The following is a 14,969-nucleotide window of genomic DNA, read 5'->3' on the forward strand; positions in this document are numbered from 1 at the left end:
CCAGCAGAATTAGGAGAGGGAAAGCTGGGGGTGGGTGAGCGAAGGAGAAACCAGACCCATCGCTGGGGTTTAACCACAGCCAGAAACTCAACCCCACAGTGGCTCACTCAGCCCCTCATGGGGGCACAGGGGGAGGGTTGGAAGAGTAAAAGTGAGAGAGCTCATGGGTTGACACAAAGGCAGTTTAATAGGGACAGCAAGAGCTGTCCATGGAAGCAGAATGGAACAAGGGATGCATTCAGCACTCCCCGTGGGCAGGCAGGGGCTCAGCTGCCCCAGGAAAGCAGGGCTCCATCCCCAGTAGTGGTGACTTGGGAAGACAAGCACCCTAACAAAGTCCCACTCTTCCCTCCTTCTTCCCCCAGGATATGGTCTGGAATATCCCTGTGGTCACTCAGAGCTGTCCCAGCTCACTGTGCACCCCCAGCCCTGTGCTGTGAGGAGCAGGAAAGGCCCTGACTGAGTGTAAGCCCTGCTCATGCTCAAACATCCCTGTATTATCAACACTGTTTCCAGCACAAATCCAAAACACAGGCCCAGAGCAGCTACTGGTAAGAAAATTAACTCTTGCCCAGCTAAAACCACCAAACCCAAAAACATGCATAAATTAGAATAAGTTTTTTATCATCACTGGCATCTCAAAAACAACAGCTCAACAATGTGCTGGCCAGATTTTTCTGAGAAAATGGTGCTTAGAAATATTTTCTTTGCCATCAAACACATATATCCTTTTTAGAGTGATCACTAAGAATTTGAGACTTCTAAGAAATAATAATTACTGTGTTCTCTTAAGAAATGAGAAATTAAGACTTCACTGTTTGGGATTTCATCACTCTCATTTTCATCTTTACACTAGTTTAATATTAGGGTGGGGTAACCTTTGATATCATGAAGTTTGGCAGTGCACTAAATCAATTATGTACAGGAAAAACAAATAACCCAAGCCCCATACTGGGATACTACAGGCTACAAAAAGGGTTACTCAAAATGCAGGAAAGCATTCAAATCAGGAACCTTTTAGAGTAGGTGAAAACATTAGAACTGATTTTATAAAAACCTACTTTCACCAGAGTGGCTAGAATACAACTAACTCAACCAGGACTCCAACATTTTTCTTGTTTTTGTAGCTGCTTGCATGGGTGCACATTTATCACCACAGCCTCTGTTCTGAGGGTAAGGAAAGACTGCTGCAAGAAAGGTGAAACTAAAAATAGAGATCTTAGTTGGAGCAGAAAAGGAAATAGTTCCACTTAAAACAGAACTAGTAAATAGCTGGAGAACAGACCTGGAGACATACACATGCAATAAAGGGCCGGATTTTGCTTTTATTACCTCTAGTCTTCAATTCATCCTCTTCCACTTCTATATCTAAGTCATCAAATACAGCTGCTAGTGGAATCTTCAGTGTGGGATTGCTAGGTATTTTAAAGTCCTTACAAGGAGAAAAAGAAAAAAAAAGTATTTTTACTTGTATTTATCACTTTTCCTCTTAATTAAGCTTCTGTATAATTTTACCAACAAATCTAGAAATTGTGTGAAGGCATTTTGAAATCTCACTGCACATGAAGGGACAGCACCAGGATTCCACAGATACCCTGAGGAAGTTTACTAAGAAACCCTCCAGGTTTTTGTTTTCAGATCAACGCTGCAATATTTTATAACAACGGCTGAAGAATCAAAAAACAAAGCCAGGGATTTAATTTCTTTCTCTTGGATAAAAAAAACTAAGCCAGCACCAAAGAGCTGACACAGAAGCCATCACACAAAAGTCAGTGTAGGGGTTTTTGATGTGCCACCAGATGGCTCACTGCAGTTAATGAAGGCAAATTAAACTCTGGGAAGAAAAATGTACAAATAGAGAAACAAAGCATTAGGCAGGCAGGCATTTATTGCATGACAAGCTCTTTTTGTAAGCACATAAATAAAAAAAACTAAACAAAATGTTTGACAGGCTTTGTGAGTCCTACTTATTTTTCTGTATATTATTCCCGTTTCCTTGGAAGATTAAAGCAGGTTTAATAGAACAGAAGTTCAGAAGCTTGAACTCAGCTTCATTCCAAGTGACCAGACAACGGAAATTTAAAAAAATTCCAATGGCCCTATTCCAGCTGAGCTGCTGGCATTTGATGAGAAAATGGTCAGATTACGTTCATATTAAACACTAAACTTTGAAGTGAAAATATTAAAGGATATTTCCTTTTACATACACTGAAAAACTGCCCATCTTTCTGCCCAACCTGTGCATTGTGGTCTCTTTTCTACTGCTCTGCGTCTCAAACAAAACACATTTAGAAATACTGTACTTCTGCTTGTGACCATTTTAGCCAAGTTACCTGTCATTTCATGTGACTACATTAAATATGCAATAAAGAAATAACACTTTTTTTAAGATACATGCAAGAAATTGCAACCTAACTTTCTCCAAGACAACGCTTATCTAGAAAAGACATTATCAGAGTGAACAGTAGTGATGCCACTGAAGGCAAACCTAACCACGAGAAGACAAGCAAAAGCCAAACAACAATCCAAATCCAAACACACCTTGTGGAAACCTCACGTTTTAAATTTGTCTGTATAACATCTGCTTTGCTCATATTTTTTTCCCCCTAACTTATCTGCAATATCATCTCTAATGCTTTATTTATTATTTTACTTTTCAGTTACTAGGATATTTGTTAATAAATGTGGAGTCAGGCACAGCTGAGCACTTTTACAAGGTCTTGTCTTTGATGCCATAATCACACAGAACACTCCAGTCTTAAGGCTGTGTTTTACTTAACTAATATGAACTTCCCAGATACTGCCCACAGCTTTTCCTTGGCAATCCCAACTGCCACAGAGCACTAAAAGCACTCTCACAATTTCTACTTTGATATGTGTTTTCCCACGTGAATCTAACACAATACATTTGTCATTCCACACCAATATTTCACCCACATTTGGAACATTTTCAAGAGCTGACAGAACAGGGAAGCACAGGTGAACTACTGCAATCTTGTAACCTTAAACTCAACCTTGTGCCTTTTCTGTACCTCACAGTTGACTGTAGATTACAAACAATTAGACAGTAATTTGAAAAAAGCATTCAGTACACAGAGGCAGAACACAGAAGCTGGGCAACGTTTCTTTAAAGAAATTCTATTAATTTCTCTCCCATTTTCAGAAAAAAGTTCAGCCACGAGAATGGAGGAAAAGTCAGCTTCTCTCTTGAGAGAAAATACAATATTTACTGCAAAGCTACAGCTGCCTTTGTTTCACTGGGGTAAAAAAATACCTGCACGCTGTTTTCTTGTGCTTGGTGAGACAATCTTGCACTTGGCAGCGGAGAATGAGATCCCAGTTTTCTATCCAGGAACACTTCCTTACTACAGGCATAACACCAAACACGGAGTGTAGTGAGGTTGACAGTTAGACAGTGTTTTGTCTCCTAAAACAGAACAAAAACCAAAACTGTGATTCGGAAATTTGGGATAATTAAATGCTACCACATGCAAGCTAGAACAGACGTATTAATATTTTAGGTCTTTCAAAAAAGAGAGGGGTATGTATGTTAGAATAGTAAAAGAGAGCAATTCAGTTACTGAAATTTTAGCACAAACTATTCAACACTCTTTAGTACAAAGCACTAAAGGTACAATCAGAATCTAAGACACTGTCATATGTAATTCCAACTCTTAAATTCACATACTCCTAAATTAGCAAGACCTGCTTCTCTCAGATGAAAATCAAACACAGCTGATCAAACTTCCATACAGTTAGTTAATACAGGTTACTGACTTCACTAAAGTAGAAGTTCTCTAACTTTACTTCACTGGTGCAAGGAGCTGTATTAGTAGCAATTACACATACCTGGGAATGGGTGGTACTGTGATCCACGTGGGATTCACCACAGCCAACGTAGGTGCATCTGTTCTGTTGAGCAAGACATGAAGAAGTACACTGAATTAAAAAGTGGTGTCAAAGAGGTTTACAGAACAGGAACATACTGCCAGTCCCTTTAAAACTCACTCCAATTTCAAACTTGCAGTCCTACACTAACCAAGAGACATGCACAGTAAGCATTAAAATAAGTATAGCATCACCTAAAGCAAAAAAGAATGCTGCAAGATTTAACTTCTCTCACTGATGGGCAGTGTTAGATGTATAACATGTTTGGAATATATTTTTTGGCCATTTTTATATATTTATTCATATTCCTGTCAACATGTAATTTTTACAGTTCACGATTTGGTAAAGATTGTTACAGAAAATACAAAGTTACTCCGGGGTCTAAATGCTAAAATACTGAATGGCAACAGCCTCAGAACACTACACATTTATACAAAAATCCCTGTATGCCCCTATCTGCAGTGCCTATTTATCTCAGTATTAGTTCACAACTAATTAGTTTCTTCACCTTTAAATAAGAGTTTCCAGCACTACGCAGCTAAGGAACTACAGTCTAGTTATAACATGCAAAATAACTGCTGATTTTAATCGTGCTCATTGCAAAACACATTTGGCTGAGCTGAGGGTGGAATCTTGCAGCTGCCAATCCTCAAGCAGTTTTCATTAATTCCTCATGTGCACGAGTCAAGGCAATCAGAGAGGAGGGCACAGCAGGTTATCTGTACAACTCTCCGAGCATGTTAATTTATACAGTGAGAGAGCAGCTGAACACGGTCGATTTTCTGCATTAAACAAGCACAGGTATTTGTTAAGTTACAGACAGTTTACATGCTGGGGTCTCACCAGGGTTTTCTAATGACAAAGGGTGAAGACAAGGTGCCAATTCATCCAAGAGGAGCAATGTGACAGTGTGACACTAAGTGTCCTACAGCAACTACAAGACTGTCCTATGGAAGCGTTGGTAGGAAATTTAGTTTTTCAATAACGGTCTAAGAGCTCTATGTGAGAAATGAAAAACAGGTTTTAAGCTTGACAGCATTTCCCCACCTGCCAGGTTGGTGCATCCCTGAACACCTCCTCCTACTCCCAAGAGGGTTTTTGTATGTAATTAAACTTCAAGCCATCTAACAAAAGATATTAACTCTGTTTCTTTCTGCCTTCGTCTCTGTTACTGACAGAAGGAGCAAAATAATCTGATCTCTTTGCCATAATCCATTTAAAAGGACACTAATGACGTGGATTTTTTAAAAATATCCATACATACACCTAAAGGTTGGCATCTTAGCCTGGAGTTCTTACTGTCAGTACTTAAGGAAAAGCTGCCAAGGAATGAAGTCAAGGCTACAGGGCAAAATTTCCACCTCTGGAAAGAGCTGTAAGTCCCAAGAACTGAAGACACTTTATAATCTAAATTAGCCATATGCCTTCCTGTTGGTATCACAGATCAACGAGTAGCAACATTTTCAGAGTTTTTTGGGGTTTGATTTTTTTTAAAATACAGTGAAAATTACATTTTTTGGTAGACAGCAAGAAGAGTTAAGGCAAAAGCACAGTTAAGACAGAACTATATCCAGGGTAAAAACTGTACAAAATTTGTACAAAGGATGAAGAATGTTTATACAACCTTCTACAAGTTTGAAAATAAGTTTTTTGTCTTTGTTTTGCTTAAGAATAAAGTAGTCAGAGTATGTATTAATCTTTTAAATGTCAGCATTTACTGTTAGATGTTATTACTACAAATGCTAAGAGAGGTTTATAAAAAGTAACTTAATTAAATCAGGAATAATATTTTTTTAAATCTACACACCCAGGGAAAAAAATTTAAAAAACCTCCAAAACTTAGAAGCTAAGAATCATAACTCAAGAAGCTACTTCTTACTAAAAAAAAAAAAAATCTCATTTTAAGCACATTATTCTTAAATTACAAGAAACATGTACCTGATAGAGGGTAAAAAATTTTAAAAATAAAGAACTGCGGAAGAGGTGTTGCTTTTAAATAATAACTTAAATAAACTAATTTCAATGATTTAATTATAGATGTTGCTTTAAAAAAAACACTACCAACTTTAGTTATGGATTACTAGAAAAGGACCCTGCTATGGAACAAAAAACCAACCTACCTCTAAGCACGCCCAAAGGTTGGGCCCTCTGACTTTACAGTCCTGGCAAGTGCCCTGTTGAAGTTAAACACAAAAGCAAAGTGTTATTTCACTTACTTACACCACTAAACCACAACTTCAAGACAAAACTATGAAGCTTAGTATCAGATGAGCAACTTGAAGACAAAAAACCCAAAAGGATGTGTTAGAACCAACCAAAATTTTTGGTTTGCTTCACATAATAATCTCAAGATCAGCATATTTTTCTACTAAAACCTCTCTCTGGTTTTTCATCTTAAACCAAAAAACTGTTCTTATAAATAAGGCATAAACCTTATTTATAATAAACTTGTATTATAAAGCATTATTATAATAATTCTCAAAATTTGTCTTTCCTAGAAATGTAACATAAAAATAGATGGAAGTGATAGAACAGGGAATAACTGCATATTTCTTGTTGCAGACACTACCTGCAAAGGTTTGCACAAAAAAGATGCAACATTAGAAAAATGCTGTGCTCCTCAGCAGCAAATTAACTGTTATTTTTCAGATAAAGAAATTTAGCACCATGGACAGAAAAGGTTTGACTTTTCATCACCTCCCAGCTACTAAAACGGGTTACAAGATCTTTTTTGGTTCCATTTATTAATCCTAACTCGAAACCAAGAGTTCAGGTAGAGGCATTTTCTCAAACTGTGTCTTCTCTATCAAAAAAGAGAACTGTTATCCGTGTAAATTTGAGCATAAATTCCTTTGTTACATTTTCTACTCGAAGTCAAGTCAGTTGTACTATATTACAACAACATTGCAAATAACTCAGTGCTACAATGGCAAGGAAAATACAGTTCAGCTTGCTGGTGTGCTAACTCTTTTAACTAATGTTCCATCACTTGCTTTGGAAAACTGCTGGCAAAGGCACTCTTTAAGTGTTAAGTGCTGAAAAAAAGTTTTTCAGCTTCCTCAAGTCCATAATTCTTCCCATACTTTGTTGAAACTTTACTGTTTGAGCAGAGAAGATTTTTACCCACGCTTAACACTTAAATGCGTCTTAGAAATAAAAATACGCTAAAATATGTACCTAAATAACTGAGCAGTTAATAGTGACAGGAAGAGAGTACATGGCTACAACTCACATGGGATTTCTGGATCAATTCCTCTTTTGTTATCTCCCCAACTGATTCCAAGTGTGGGCAGTCGCTGCCGGGCGACGACATGGCAGCAGCTTCCTGAGATCCCGGAGCTGGAACCTTCAACCCCAGGGAATCACCTGCCAGCAGAAGCAAGAATGAGTAAAAACCAGTTCCTTCCAGTTCAGAGCAATATTGGATATCTAATATGTAACATATATATAACTTTTATAACAATGTGCCTTTTTAGAGTTAGCATAATTGATTTTATTAACCCCAACTAAACCCTGCTGACTTTTAGGGCATAAAGTAACAAATTCCTGAAAGAAGCAGAGCTGATATGGATTAATTATTTAACTTCCTGGACTCTATCATGGCACCCCAATGCCATAAAAATTACAGTTTTCAAGCAAACCTAGCACTGATGGTGGCTTAAACTGTATATCCTGGAAAGGGATCTTTGCAGCACTGCTGAAGCTGTGAAGGCTAAACTGCAGGAGCACAGGACGTGCTTATCAAAGGATAAGGAAACTTTATCTTGGTTTTATTTATTTACAAAGCCATTCTAGATTCAGACATATTATATATCAAAAGCAAACTGAAACTTGTCACTCTCACGTAGCACTGAACGCTCAGTGAGCTTTTACCTGGGCGAGTTCTCTCTGCCCAACCAAGGTCTTTGAGGCACACACAGAAACTTGTCAGAAGTAAAGACTGCTAAATACAATCCCTTTGTCATTATTGTTTTGATGGTGGCATAGAAAGCTATGATGTTTTACAGAAGGAAAATTAAAAAAAAAAATAAACTGTCACATTCTTTTTATATAAATACTCCAATTGACTCATGCACATAGGAACCATCCAATAACTTTGCCCCAGTTTTGTTCAGTTAAACAATTATCATTGATGCCCCAATCTCTTCAAAGGCCAAGAAATCATTAACTTTCTTTGCCCAGTTATTATCTCTCCAATTTAGCACTCCTTTATTGAGACTTGCAACTAAACTTCCATCCCACCTCAGTGATGCACATCTCTTGATCTGTTTGCAGCCTTGAGCACTCTTATCAACATCTTTTTCCACCTTGCCTGCTGCTTTGGCAGCTTTAGGTTTGTTCCTTCCACTGCACAACCAGTCACTCCTTTGACTATTAAATAACCTCTGGCTTTGACAGCGTGGGGGAAAACAAACCTTGCCTAGTGGACATCTCAGACAAGGCCCAGTAAACTTCCAATTTATTATCTCTGACTTGCTTTTTACTTCCACTGCCTTGCAAAAAGATCCTTTTGCATCAAGGGTCATTTCAGCTGGCTTTGCTCATCAAAGGCTTTTTCTATATGTGCCTGTGTATGTGTTTAAATAGTTGATTTTAGTCCTATAAATACTGTTATACAAATAATATTATTAAAGTATTATGTATTATTTGTATAGGAATAATAGGTACATACCTTCATATACACGCTTAAATATATTTTCTTTACATATGAACAATTACTTGTATATAAATAATACAATATATTTATTATATAAATAACATGTATACATAAACTCATGTGTCAGTGTGTATCTTAGTCTTTTTTAATACCATGTTAACAGCTGTTCAGTACAACACTTCAGAACTTATCTCACAAGACTGCAGACACTACAGTAAATCAATAATTGGGGATTTTTTTCTAGATGAGGTCTAAATTCTCTTCCTGGACCAGTGGCATGACATTTAAAAAGCAGTACTCTAAAACATAAGCTTCAGCTGGAGAAGTACTTCCTCAGTTCAGTGTCTGTACCCTATATACACACCATCACTCAAAGACACTTCAAAGAAGAAAAGTTTTTCAGACCAACCCTCCTGAACTTCAGGCACATTAGCAATTCCTCTTTGAACTGTTAAGTTCCTCTTCAGCACAGAAATGGAAACAGGAATGTGTGTTACATCCCACCCATTTGCAAGGTCCGTTAAAATGTTAAAAAAGGACAGGCGAGTTCCAAGTAAAGCCCTGGGGACCTGAAATAAATTCAGTGTGAAGTAATGCTGATTTAATACAAACGCTTTAGAAAGACTGATATAATGGATTAGTAAAGCTTTAGATCAAATATTCTTTTTTTTAATGGAAGAAACTTTCTGAAGGCATTATTCCAAGCAATACAAAGCAACAAATGGAGACCTCACCTCACGCTGCCGGATTTGCATTTAATGTATTTAACCTTCCACACCTGGAACTGCACAACTCCAAACCTGCAGCCCTGAACAAACCCAAACCCAGGAGCTCTGCCCATGCCAGGTTCTGTTTCTTGTCTGAACCTCTTTTAATAATCATCAGAAAGACCAAAACACGTCCAAACTCATGTCCCTGTGGACGTGGTCCCTATTCCTGTCCATACAGAGAATGGGAGTCCTTGTGGAGGTCCAGTTAATGATAGAGACTCTTCACATGTCATTCTCTGAACAAAGCTGAGTGGCCTTTCTCTCACCTTTTGCTCACAGAATTCCTACACACCTCCTTCCATCTTGCAGCACTGTGACAAACTCACTGTACTGCCATGACATTGGTGGCTCAGTATACCCAGCTGCAGAAACACGTTTGGTATCATTTTATGTGAAAGTCTAAAACTGTAAAACTAATTTCAAACCCATGACTCATCCTTCACCTCAGCCCTGGCAATCCCAGGGTAGCCCCTCCCTCGCTCACTGCCCTTCCTCCATTTCACCACTTCCTACTCTATCTGAAGGGATTGCTTATCTTCCTCTGCTGCTGCAGCTCATTATCACACCTACTTTTTCTCCAGCTTCTGCCTCTCATTGACCTCACCCAAAAGTCGTTTCTTTGCATTTTCAGTAATTAAAAACCAAAATAAAACCTACTTTTGAAGTTCCTCCTGCACTGGATTTTATACTCCTGAAGTTTATCTCCACTTCATGGCTCCAGTGATATCACAGAGTAACAATGGTTTGGGTTGGAAGGGACCTTAAAGATCACCCAGTTCCAACCCCTCTGCCACAGGCAGGGATGCCACTCACCACATCAGGTTGCTCAGAGCCCCATCCAGCCTGGCCTTGGATACTTCCAGGGATGGGGCATCTACAGCTTCCCTGGGCAACCCTGTTCCAGTGCCTCACCACTCTGACAGCAAACAACTTCTTCCTAATACCTAATCTAACCCTGCCCTCTTACTGTTTAAAGCCACCCCCTCCTCGTTCTCTCATTCCAGGCCCTTGTGAAAAGTCCTGTTCCAATGCTCTTGGAGCCCCTTTAGGCACTGGAAGGTCTCCCTGGAGCCTTCTCCTCTCCAGGGGAACAGCCCCAACTCTCTCAGCCTGTTTCCACTCTAACTGTTCATGACCATATTCATGCAATAAGCTCCTCACCAAAAGCTCCCCATGGATGTGGGAGAGAACTCTGCAGTCTATTTTCAGCTCTCTCAGCTGTTTCCACTGAAAGGTTTGTTTCAGTCTACCTGTCTCAATGCATTATACTCCATCATCCAACAAAGTGAACCATTTAACGTTCCAAAGAAGGACTTATCAGCACATTTTTCCTTAGTGCATGAATAGAGTCAAAGAGCTTCAAAGAAAAAAATTATCTTGAAGTCCAGTCTTGGTTTTTTTCATGTTCCTGTTTAGTCTTTTCATTAACCAAAAAAATTTGCTCACATGAGTCATCAGAGAAATGTGAACCATCATGACCAGCAACCTGTTTATCATCCAGCAGAATTCCCCAGCATCACAGACTTCTGTGGTGCCTGCCATGGAAGGCCTATCACACACACAGAAAACAACCATCAAACGCTAAGAGAATTCAACTGATCTTGAAAATTATCTTAGGTTCCTGCAGGGAGCCCAGTTATCTCCTAAAGAAACAAAACAGATTTTGAATTCCTTCAAAAAGTCTTGAATTAATGTTTTCCCCTGCCTAGTTACAGCAGTTAACACTTCGACAGATGTCATAATAAACAAATATATTTATGATATATTCCACTGATGTCCTAAATATGGAGCCATTTTATCAGATCATTTTACAGAGTTCAGTAAGGGAATACTGATAGAAGATTTTAAGAATAAAAGGATTATTCTGAAGACATCAATTACATGAATGAGCAATTGTGTCTTCATTAAAAGCTTTTATTATTTTGCCTGCACAGCTCTGAATAACAGCATATCAAACCAGTAAGCTTTAAGTTCAGGCTTCTTAGTTGCACTCACAGTTATTTTACTAGTGATGAAACTGGAACAGTTTCATTTAACACATTTTTTTTTAAATGGCAACAAAGCAAGAGTGCAATTTTGTACCTGAACAATTAATTACTTTGAACACTAAAGAGCTCTGGAACTTCAGTAATTATTTACCATACTGATATTCTTCACACTTCAGGAAAAAACTCACCAGCATTCACTCCAAACTATTCATGCCCATTGGAGCAGCCTCAGCTGTAGCACTCATCTTGGTAAGATATATGTTTTTCTAGTGGTTTTCTAAAGAACTGCATTGCTCTTAATAAACTTTAGAGAAATCACTTCAGCTTAACAATATACATAAATAACAGTGTTACCAAACTTGAAACTAGTCTTCCTTAGTGTGTGAAATTAAGGTTAATCTTCCCAGTTTCTTGACTTAAATTCCTTTATATTCTGTTGCTCACTAGGTGGGTTTGAATTTCATCTACCATCCCTCCCTATTTCTACCTTTTTTTAATCTATCAGCCCTAAACAAGAGCATCCCATTTCTGAAAAAAATGACAACGCCAATCCCAACTCTGATTGAAAAAACTTACTTTATCTGTTTAGCATAAAACCTGCTATTTTCCCAGTAAATGACAAAAGCATCTTCAGCAAGCTGGTGAGAGATACCTGCCCTCCTCTTCATGCACCAAGAGGTACCCACTCAAGCAAGGCACAATCGCTTTAAGCCACTTACATTAGCTTTTTTTTTCCTGCCGTGAAGAACTGTCGCCAAAGAGAAAGGCCATTTAAAAAAAAGCTTGAGTCGAGGGTATGTCCCCTTCCCAGAGCCAGACATTTTCCATTTTACATTGCCTTTCCGGGGTGCACCGGCCATTCCTTCATTTCCTTCTGCCACCGCTTCAAACCCTAACTATGGAACCCATTAGCTGACCTCTATATTTCTAAGAGGATTTTCCTGACCCGGGCTCAGCCTAAGCTCTGCAGACGAAGCCTTACAGTGATTTTCCACTGGGTGACAGATACCCCGCACTTTTTGCCCCCTACCCCTCGTAATCGACCATCCCTGCGCATGGACAACCCAGGGGAAGAGCAGAGCAATTTAGGGGTAAATCGCTGTTTTCAGGGATCGCGCGGTACCCGCGGTAACGCGGCAGCTCCCGCCGGGACCCGCGGGGGTCTGAGGCCGGTCCCGCACCCCCCGCCCGGGGCCCCCGGGCCGGCTCCCACCGCCCCGCGCCGTGAGAGCGGCCCCACACACCGCCCGCCGCCCCAGCGGGGCCCTTCCCCTCTTACCGCAGCTCAGCCGGGAGGACGCGCCGCGCCCGCAGCGCAGCCGGGCCCCGAGGGCTCACCCCTGTCTGCGGGGCCGGCGGCGGTGCCGCGGCGGTGCGGGGGCGGTGCAGCACTGTGGCGCGGCAGGGCAAGGCAAGGCAGGGCAAGGCAGCGCAAGGCAAAGCAGAGCAAGGCAAGGCAAGGCAAGGCAGGGCAGGGCAGGGCAAGGCAGGGCAGGGCGCGCCCGGGTCGCGGCTCCGCCGGGGCCGCCCCTCACACACACGCGCGCGCGGGTGGGCGCGGCTGCCGCGGCGCGGGCAGGAGGGTCGCGCCCCGATCAAAGATGGCGCCGCGGAGCGCCTCCGCCGGCCCTGCGTGAGCGCTGCCCCGCACAAAGATGGCGGCGCCAGGCTCTTCCCCGCCCCACCCCGCCTCGCCCGCAGCGCGGCGGGAACCTGCCCGGCGTAAAGATGGCGGGCGCGGGCTCCTGACGGCGCGGGGCTGTCCTTATGTGGCGGCGGCTCCTCCTCCTGCCCGGCCGCTGCTCGCTGTGCCGGAAGCGGATCCCGGCGGTCCCCGGGCAGCGCCGGGGCGGGAGCGGAGGTAGCTGCCCGCGGGCGCGGTGGTGGGCAGGTAACCCAGGGCGGCGGCTGTAGGGGCGCGGCGCGGCCCCGGGGAGAGGCGCGCCCGCCTTTGCCTTGGCCGGGGCTGAGGGGCGTGGGGGCGCCCCGGCTGTGGCCGCCGCCCGCCCGCGCTGGGAAGGGCTCAGCGGGGCCGGGCGGAGCTGGGCTCTGCCTCCATCGCCTCCCTCCCGCCGTGCCGCGGTTGCGGCCCCGGAGTCGCGGGTCGGAGGGTTCGCGTTGTGCTCGAGCTCCGGGGGCGAGGGGGGCGGCCGGGCCGGGCATTACGTCAGGCTGTGGGTTTGTTCCTCACGGCGTGTGCCTGCCAAGGAACTGCAGCTCTGGGCGGGATGAACTTTTCCTGGCTGCTCTCAAATCTCTTAACTCTTTTAGCTGGCAAATACGGTCTTCCGACAGCGGTGATCTTAGGAGCAGGGTTGTTGCCGTGCGTGATTTGGAGGATGTAGTGAGTGAGCCCTCTGTGGATCCTGGTCACATCTGCAGGTCCGCCCAGAGCAGCCGGACCGAACGGGGCCTGAGCCGAGCCAGCAGATTTGTTTGCTGTCTCCTTATTAATTTTGCCCATACTCAAAAGCATCAATCAAACAAGTCATGTACCTGTTATGTAAGAGATTCGAGCTTGCAGAAGAAAAAACTGTCCTGGGCTTTCCATTGCATAACTTGGTAACGTATCCTTCGCTTGACAGAGTGTTCCAGAGACCATCTGTGATTGTTTTCGAGATAGTTTCGCTTCATGAGGTTATGGGAGAGAAGGAGCCATGTCAGAAGAAGGTGTTACTGAGACACGATTTTCTCTGAAGACGGCAGCTCTGCGGGTGTTCCATCTCCCCCTTTCTTGGTATTATTCTCTTAACCAGGTAATAAACACATTATCTAAATACTGTTGCTTTTCATATGCATTTAGGCATTTATTGCAATGTTCTACGTGCTCTTGTGAGCTTGATGTGAATTAAATTTGTACAGAATACCTTGGGGCTTAGTTTGTTCAAAACACTGAACTAAAAGAAGTGGGGCTTTTTGTCTTTTTCTGCTAATAAATGCTTAGTACATCATCACACATCTGCTTTAGCTGCACTGCCTGTATGGCTCCATTTTGTAACAGTGCAATGACTCTCACCAATTATCAAAATCCTCAAGTTTTGTTTTTCCTGTAGAATTTTGTGGTATTCAAAAATTAAACATAACTGTCAGTAAATTTTGAGTAATAGCATCAAGTGTGGTGTGAAATTGCTTTCTAGATTGCCAGTACTGCTTGCCAAATTAATCTCAATGATAATTCATTAATGTAAAACAAAAACCTTTATTATAGTTTTTGAGTCACTTTTATTTTATTAAGTAAGGGCTACAATGACTAAAACAAGATTCTTTAAAAGCAGGCTGATTTTTAAACACCTTCAGCCCTTTATGCTGGTTTTCTTTGTTCCATTTTACTTCTGGAAAGATTTTCTTCAAAGAAAATCTCAAGGCTCCATTAATCACGGTATTTCTGTTTACAGGTGGCCCTGGAGTCATTTGGTTGTATGTTCTTTCATTGATATTGTAGGCAAGTTTTCACTAGAAACACAGAGAGTCTTGGTGAAGAGTAAATTATGATCTTAGTTTCCAGGTTGACAAAAGCTGGAAGTGTTGTGAAGCTGATATTCCTTTTCTGCAGGGAATCACAAGATTTGTCTGTAGAGCACCTGCATGTCAAGGATGGGGAGGAGGAGCTGTAATTGTGTAGAGAATCAGAGAACATACATATTAGTTGCTTATAACTATATATGT

General features: G+C 41.8%; 2 protein-coding genes across 9 annotated transcripts in view; one reads left to right on the top strand and one right to left on the bottom strand.

Moving 5' to 3' along the window:
* Window positions 1-12,665, bottom strand: part of USP33 (ubiquitin specific peptidase 33) — a 33,953-nt gene extending 21,288 nt beyond the window's left edge. For 2 of the 5 annotated variants that reach the window (XM_017824853.1, XM_017824851.1), the window contains exons 1-6: window positions 11,880-12,034; window positions 7,121-7,254; window positions 6,009-6,062; window positions 3,850-3,912; window positions 3,275-3,427; window positions 1,333-1,432 (exon numbers count right to left, since the gene is read on the bottom strand). In XM_017824853.1, the coding sequence (XP_017680342.1) occupies window positions 1,333-1,432; window positions 3,275-3,427; window positions 3,850-3,912; window positions 6,009-6,062; window positions 7,121-7,201 (451 nt within the window). In that variant the 5' untranslated portion in view covers window positions 7,202-7,254; window positions 11,880-12,034. Of the gene's footprint in view, window positions 1-1,332; window positions 1,433-3,274; window positions 3,428-3,849; window positions 3,913-6,008; window positions 6,063-7,120; window positions 7,255-11,879; window positions 12,044-12,582 lie in introns of those variants that run through there. The other 3 variants (XM_017824852.1, XM_017824854.1, XM_017824855.1) reach the window with 3 other exon arrangements.
* Window positions 12,666-13,102: 437 nt separating this feature from the next.
* MIGA1 (mitoguardin 1) overlaps window positions 13,103-14,969 on the top strand; it is a 35,333-nt gene continuing 33,466 nt past the window's right edge. Inside the window, exons 1-2 of one of the 4 annotated variants that reach the window (XM_017824880.1) lie at window positions 13,103-13,164; window positions 13,889-14,059. In XM_017824880.1, the coding sequence (XP_017680369.1) occupies window positions 13,961-14,059 (99 nt within the window). In that variant the 5' untranslated portion in view covers window positions 13,103-13,164; window positions 13,889-13,960. Of the gene's footprint in view, window positions 13,195-13,394; window positions 13,415-13,883; window positions 14,060-14,969 lie in introns of those variants that run through there. The other 3 variants (XM_017824878.1, XM_017824879.1, XM_017824881.1) reach the window with 3 other exon arrangements.

Source organism: Lepidothrix coronata, unplaced genomic scaffold (genome assembly GCF_001604755.1).
Source record: "Lepidothrix coronata isolate B3197 unplaced genomic scaffold, Lepidothrix_coronata-1.0 Scaffold114, whole genome shotgun sequence".
In the NCBI taxonomy this organism is placed as follows: Eukaryota; Metazoa; Chordata; class Aves; order Passeriformes; family Pipridae; genus Lepidothrix; species Lepidothrix coronata.